Source organism: Gavia stellata, chromosome 17, assembly GCF_030936135.1.
Source record: "Gavia stellata isolate bGavSte3 chromosome 17, bGavSte3.hap2, whole genome shotgun sequence".
Lineage (NCBI taxonomy): Eukaryota > Metazoa > Chordata > Aves > Gaviiformes > Gaviidae > Gavia > Gavia stellata.
The window spans coordinates 10,683,642-10,691,274 of record NC_082610.1 but is presented as its reverse complement, the minus strand read 5'-3'; the positions used below and the strand labels follow the sequence as shown (position 1 = coordinate 10,691,274).

The following is a 7,633-nucleotide window of genomic DNA, read 5'->3' as shown; positions in this document are numbered from 1 at the left end:
AATTTCACGGAAATAGTCTAGAAGTTCAGTGGTTAGGAATAGCCTTGATGTAAAGTACAAGAACTATATGTTAAAAATAAACCATGTTTGTGAGGATGTATACTCTTACATTTTGTGGTATAATAAACCTCTCCTGTTAAAACTTTATAGGTAGTTTCTCTGGAAGCATGTGATTTTATAGGGCTCACGAGAAGGCTTCTTGCAGTGAGCTTCAGGGTAGTGAAGGTTGTTGGATAATGTGTATTCAACAGGAAGAACTTCTGATTTGATTTCCATGGGACTGAAGCAGAATACATAGTTTTGATAGGAAGAGAACATGTCAGAGATGGATTATTATTTGTTTTAATTAACCTTAGTCTTTAAGACTAATTTTTGTGTGTGTGAGTTGTGTGTGTGTAGTATGTAGTCATGATGTAATTCATATTAATGGAGTCTTTACATATTCTTAATTGGACGTTAGTTTAAGATCACTGGGGTATATAAGGCTAAATTTATGTAAAAAAGATGAAATTTGTAACAGATGGGAATAATGTAATTTTAATACACTTTAATGACCACGTTGGCATGGGACTGCTAGCTTTTAAGTGTATTTGAAAAGTTGCTAAAGATTCTAAACTTTTTGCTTTGTGTGAAGCTTGTAAATGATCTGGGATCCATCACCCCAAGCAAAGAGTTGCTTGTCTTTAGGATTGTAATGTATAGTGGAATGGCTACCCTGTCGTTTTGGAAAATGCAATACTGGGATTTCATAAGCATTTACAGCACCGAAAACGTCATAAACACATTGTATGCGAGAGGTGCCTCCACTAGGAAAGTTGTAGACAACATAGAGTGTGTTGCATGCCATGAAAGCTGCTTCAGCATCCTTGCTATTGCATGATGTGTCCCACGTGTGCTCTACTGCCATGGTTATGTGGTTGATTTTAGTAATTACAATATTTCCTCCAGTCTCTGGTTCTGCATGAATTGCCCAGAGTCCTTGCTCATCAATGGCAAGATCTATTTTTGTAGACGGAGAAAGCTGATAGGCAGGAATCCTTCCAGCCCCTGGCAGTAGCATTTGGTCAGTTATATTTCTTTTCTGGATATTGAATTTAATTATCTCATTTAGGGAGCCATATCTATGATAGAACATGAAACCTTGATATATGATGTGGCCAGTTCCTTCCCAAGGAAATGGCAAGGTAACTCTGCGAGCTTTTAGTGTATGATTGCTTTCCATGAATGTCATGATATTTGCAAATTCCAAAATAACATTATTTACAGAACCATTTAATAAATAAATCTTTGTATGCTTTTTGCCGGGATCTTTCATCCAAGAGCCATGCTTATCTCCAGTCTTCTTAACTATCTTTAGGGACTTAATACCTGCAAGCATGTGGTCACAACCTGCAAGGAAACACCCAGAGACAAAAAAAAAAAAAAGTAATTAGAATATCTGTGAATTTTCTGGTTTCCTTTCTTCGAATTACTTAGTTTTCTTCTAATCCAACTATAAGGTCAGAGTCAATACATCAGTAAAGGTGTCAGCAGCGCGGCTATGGTAAATAATGTTGAAGCTGATTTTATATCATATATTCAGCGTCTCCTGCTAAGGAAACTGCGTATCTTCAGCTACACAGTGTGTTGTTTTCTGCTCTATTAGACCAGTGTTATCCAAAAGGAATTCTATTTGTGTACCTGAGAGGAGACCAAGAGCACACTTAGTGATTCTCTGATTGTTCTTGTAGTTCTTTAACAGGGCTGTAATTTTTACTTCAGAGAAGTGACTTCTGTTTTAGATCAACACAGTAAAATAATCAAATTTATTTTTTGTTGAACGCATACAAATTAAAATCTATTTTCCTGATAAGCCATCTGTATAGTATTTTTGTTTCAGGAATTCTCTTATCCTTTGTTAGCCTCTTTTTTTGCATTTATAGTATAAAGACAAATAAAAATAGATCATCATAACAGAAAGCCAAAACACTGGGTTATCTTTCCATTCCCCTTCCCAACACCTGCAGCACAAAGGAACTAGAACAAATGTAGAGATCAAAAAATTGGGAATGCCTATACATTAAGGTGGTCTTTAAATGAACTGGTATAATGTCTGTGTTATCAACATTTATGCTAAACGCATGGCTGGTGGAATTACATCGTTGTTTACCTCACTATAGGGATAAAATTAGCACCAGCAGAGAGTGAGTCATAGTTTTGGCTTCATCACATTTTGTATGCACTTTGCACAGATGTTTAAGACCAAAAAGCACCAAGCTTGTGAAGACTCGGGCATTTAGATTCTAAGATCTTTATCAGGGACCATCCTTTCCAGGAAAAACTCTACTGCAAAGCTTATTAACAAGCTTGTTTACCAAAGGCCCTCATAAATTACAAGAGACACTATTTGAAGTTTAAAGAATTGCCTTTAGTGAAATGCAGCCATCTTAGTAAACAGAACAAACAAAGCCCTAAGGCAGGAAGTTCTGGCAGTCGATGAAATGGAGAAAGCAAAACCAGCCTCCCTATTTGTCCTGATATGAACCTATTGAAGTCTGTGGCAAGATCCCAGTTGCCTGTAGAAAGCAACCGTTATGTCATTTGTGTGTACTGATACCCTCTAACCAAAGCATTTGGATATTGCTGCTACAGAACGGATTTTTTTCTTTGAAGTCCTCACTCTGGATGCACCTTCCCTGAGCAAGCCACAATAACTTTCCCAAAACTAACGTTTATTGATTAGATAGATTCTAAAAACTTAAAACTGTTGAATCAAAACACCTAGCCAGCCTCAGCAACATCTTCCTCTGCAGGAGAAATAACCAGATTACTATCTGAAATCTATGAATAGTGTCTCTCTTCTGGAGTGAAGATTTTTAACTCTCCTTGGCTTTCATAACAGCTTGGAGGAAGACTGAGACATTCACAGTGAGCAAAAAGTTTACCAAAATTTTTCCACATTCTCCACAATGTGGCCTTCAAGGCCCACTGTTTCTTATCATACCCCAAAATGTGCAGAAGATAATTTCCCATTTCCCACCCAATGCAGGATGAGGTATCAACTACTGCATGTAAAAACAGTGATTCTACTTGATTGTTATTTTCAAGTCTGGATGAACTTGAACCAAAGCCAGTGACAAACTTGGACTTACTTAAAAACCCATTTTTTTTGGCTAGAGTTTTGGAGCTACTTAGCAAAAATAATCGTAACTTCCGGCTAGTATATGATAGCATAGAAGCAGAGCTGCTATTTGCTAGAGTTGAGGGTCTTGCTACTTTTTCTAAGTGCTGTAAAATGTACATGGGGACTAGTTTTGTCATCATCTTCAATGGGACAAGCGTCTGACTAGTATTGACAAAAGTAAAGTTGCTATGAACTGCTGCAATAAAATTAAAAGTAATAATTTCCAACAAGGGAAAATGGAAAGTAATTTTTTTCCCCTCTGAAACTCTCAGAAAGATATAAGTTTTAAAGTGTCCTTACCACAGTCAGTTTAAAAATCCCCAAATTTTTCTGCCTCTCAAAAAAATGCCTAATGTTCAAAAAATCTATATATGGAAAAAAGAAATCTTGATATTCAGAGCACTCAATTGTGGTGTAGGATTAGAGCTTAGAAGCAGAATATGTGATTGCTTCTGTTACCATCTGCCTTAATACTCTTGCTGGAAAAGTTCAAGGAACAAACTGTAAACTTATTTGTAAAATTAAATCAGTCTAATTATGTTGAAGCTAGTAGAATTGTATAATTGATGATGCTAAAGATCTTTCACCTGGCTTTCTAAAAAATGGCAGTTTATATTTCTTACTGTTTATTTTTCATTTCTTACTACTTTTGAAAATGAAACAGACTACTTCAAATATGTCTACAGTATGCAATTTATATCTATAACTCAACTTTCTTGAGGTAAAGATACTTATAAAACTTAATTTGTTTTTTAAAAAAGTATAGATTGTTTAAATATTCTTCATACTAGGTACCTTAACACTTGATTTTCAAATCAGAACTGAGCTTTGCTTGCAGCTAAGCCGGTATGCTCTCTTGATAAAGTGCATGGGGGGGAGAGAAGAAATAACAGAGGAGAACAGTAAAACAGATGCAAATTGTATTAAGTCATGAGTTCACTTTTGAGTTGAGGTTTTGATCCCTGCCTACTCCAAAAAACAAAGACCACCATTAATTCCTTGGTATAGCTGCAATACTCAGAAACGCACTGGCATTTTTTTCTGGGATTTTGCAAGAGCATACCTTCAGAGGCTTTTTACATTACTTTAGAATAAAAAGCAGCTTCCAAAGAATCAGTTCGATATGCAGTAGAGTTTCTGCAAAATAAATGTTTGAATTGTACTTGCCTCCCCCCCTCTTCCATACCTTTTTTGTAGGTTTTTTTTTTTGAAGTTTAGTATTTACACAGCCAAAACCCCATGCAATTATCTGTGGTATTCACATAACTTGTGAAAATCTGTTATCCCTATATCAGCATGCATGCATTGGCTAGGGGACTGGCTTGTTTACATCAAAGTTCTGAAAAGTAAACTGTTCTTACTTGCATTAAGCATGAGTTTAAGTTTCTTTTTCTCTTCTGCTTCTTCAAATAGCTGCTGTTTCATCAGGTCTTCATGTACTTCTATACATGTATTAGAATCTGTGACAGATCCAAAATAGTCAATGTCCCTTTGTGCTCGTTCAATTCTTGTTAGCAAATTCTCTACTTCACTTTTAACCTCAGCTTTATAATTGTTCAGTCCTGCCAGGCGTGACAGTACCATCTTTGAAAAGTCTCGGAATTCTTCCACATAATCCAGTATGTCTTGGTTGCATTTTTCCAGCCTCTTCTTGAGTTAGAACACAGGAAGAAAATACATGGATATACGTGTATATTCTGTATAGATTACAACCTCATTCATGATTACTTTAAAAACCATGCTATTCTCTCCTTTCCAGTCCCCCTGCTCCCCATCTATTTCAAACCGATGGTTTGTTGCTGTATATCTATCTACATGAAGAGGACATATTAGACTGGCACTAGCATTCATGGTTCTGGATGAAAATACACACTGTTTTTTCTTGATGTGGTTACTGAAAACCAGATACTTTGTTTTGCTGCTCTGGTGGAAACAGCTAGAGTTACTTAAGGGCACATGATCTCTGATTACTTGCTTTCCATAAACTTTCCAGAACCCCTCCTGTAGGGCCACTGGTGAAGCAATCTCAAAATGTTTTCTCCAGGAAATCTACAAATGTGAACATTTCACATAAATATACCTCTTCTGACTAAGATGGTATCTAGTGTGGCTATTTTTCATCCATTTGAAACGGAATATAGAAATACTGATATCTCTATGTTTGAGAAGGTGTTGGGGTTTTCTTGCCAACTTGTTGACTGTATTTAAAAAAACCAAACAGATGTTTCTTTATACCTAGATTCAAATTATCAACATTTTTAAAGGTGAGGAAAGTGATTTCGCAGCCGCTTCTGTAAAGATCATAGTTGGCCTGAAAATAGAAGCCCAACTGCCACTTTGGGAAGATGAGGAAATTGAGCCGATATTTAAGCCCAAACACACAATCATAGTAGAGCTAACTGCCAGATTGGGTGTTCTGATTTGGTGCTTTATGCACAGAGTTCAGGTGTTTTGTTTTAAGGTGGTGTTTGACTAGGGAATGTCTGAGTTTACCAAATGATTACTGCAGTATGGATGTGTTCCGTGTAAACTTGGTGGTGGTTTGTTTGTTTGTTTTGCGAGGTGTGGTTTTAGTGTGCACCCTCTCCCTCCCCCATTTATACATGACCATAAGTCCCCAGGAAGCTGTTTACTTTCTACAAAAAATTTTTTTTAAATGTTTTCAAGTGTTCTCTTCAATATCTGCCTCACCCTTTTTCCTGTTCTCTGTTTGGTGCCCCTTGCAACAAATTCCACAGGTGGAATTGCATAATTTTTAATGTGTGCCAAACAAATGGAAATCACCACTTGAAGTTATTCCTATAGCGATTAAGAAAATTTAAATCTCAGTCTACACAATGGGAACAGAATATCAGATTAATCCTTCAGTTCCTTTTGTGTTGTGAAGTTAAGACCAGTGAGAGCTTTGTACAAAAAGGGAATGTGGGATCAGGCAAGTTAAAGCTTCTCTAAAAGTCTGCCAATGCAATTCAGGAGCCAAGGACATATTAATGATTCAAGATAAAGTATCTATGATTACAGTATGCCAATACTGAAAAGGTATTTTGCAGTACTGGTAGATTTTTACTGCAGAGAAAGAAGCGGGTACTGGTACTTTTGTATAATTAATTGAAATCAAATACCTATTTCAGACTCCCAGCTGTAAGGGGGTTATTTCAACTACTAGTTAAGGTGCAGATACACTGCTAGTTTACACAGATGTGTCTTAAACTACTCTTCCAGGTAGATTCATCTATACATAGGAAAAATACCTGATAGATTTCCATCTCCTTGTTAATACTTGACAGCACTTCTACTGGTGACAACATGGTTTTACTGTTCCCTAGGATGGACTGTGACAGTAATATAAACATTTGCATATTAAGCTAAATTCACTGATGTTGTAAAAAAATACAAGTGATAACAGAATAAAAATATAACATTATGAAATTATACCCTGCAATAAATATTGATGTGGTAATTAGGAATCGTTATAGTTAAAGGTTTAGCTACAATTTTACTTATTTATTTGAAAAAGCTGGGAATTTATCTTCCTGATATTGTTTAGAATACAAACTGTTCTGTATTCACACACATAGAAGAACATTCATACATTTTCAAACCTCTTTGCAGTTAGGCAGTATTACAGAATGATACAGATAGCACATACCTCTAAAGATAGGAAACGCCGGTCAATGTAGTTCATCAGTGCTGCGTCTTGCATCATATATTGTGCTGCTCCCATGATGCTTGTGAGGAATGGAACTAATAAAAATCGGAGTTGCAAGACTACCATTGTTTTATAAAATTTTGAAGCAAAAAAGTAGTGAATTAATTGTATGTGTGTACGTCTGGAGGGCAGTCCCAAACACTGTTGTCTGATGTCGTGATGTGAAAAAGTAATACTAAAAATTACTAAAAAGTTAAAAATACTGAGGCTGCAAGTATTAAAAGGACTTAAAATGTCTGTTGCAGTTAAAAAAATAAAGTTGTGGAAGAGGAACTGAATGTGTTTACTTCTAGAAGCCAGATGACTGCTTTCCAGTTTGTGATCCTATGATCAATCCCAGATGTTCAGTACTGAGTCACATAAAGCCTGTAGGCCAAATTTTATTAAATACAAATAAAAATAATTTATTTTCCCTCCTTTTTCCTCCCATCTGCTTTCCCGTGTGACCAACACTGTGCAGTATGTACTTGGTGTAAGTCAGCACAGATTCAAAGTCAGTGGAGCACTGGTCATTCTTTCACAGGAAGATCTGATGCATAATGTCTGTAGCTACTTCAGCAACCACAGTTGTTACTGTAAAACAATCTAAAGCAATTGTTTTCACTTCCAGTATTCAGCCTATTTACAGTAGGATTGAAAACCATAGATAAAATTATTAAAAAAAAGTCTTTTTCCTTCCCCTTCCCTTCTTCTCTTGCCAGTACTTTTCCAGCTAAAATCAATACCCTTAACACAGTTCTGTGTCAGTTTAATGGAGTCCT

At 36.1% G+C, this 7,633-nt stretch overlaps 1 protein-coding gene across 1 annotated transcript; it reads right to left on the bottom strand.

Moving 5' to 3' along the window:
- Positions 1 to 563: 563 nt before the first annotated feature.
- Positions 564 to 7,134, bottom strand: OLFML1 (olfactomedin like 1). The gene is made up of 3 exons (XM_009822193.2): positions 6,813 to 7,134; positions 4,525 to 4,813; positions 564 to 1,389 (listed from the first exon to the last, which is right to left on the bottom strand). The coding sequence occupies exons 1-3, from the start codon at positions 6,936 to 6,938 to the stop codon at positions 611 to 613; spliced, it is 1,194 nt and encodes a 397-aa protein (XP_009820495.1). The 5' UTR covers positions 6,939 to 7,134; the 3' UTR covers positions 564 to 610.
- Positions 7,135 to 7,633: the final 499 nt, after the last annotated feature.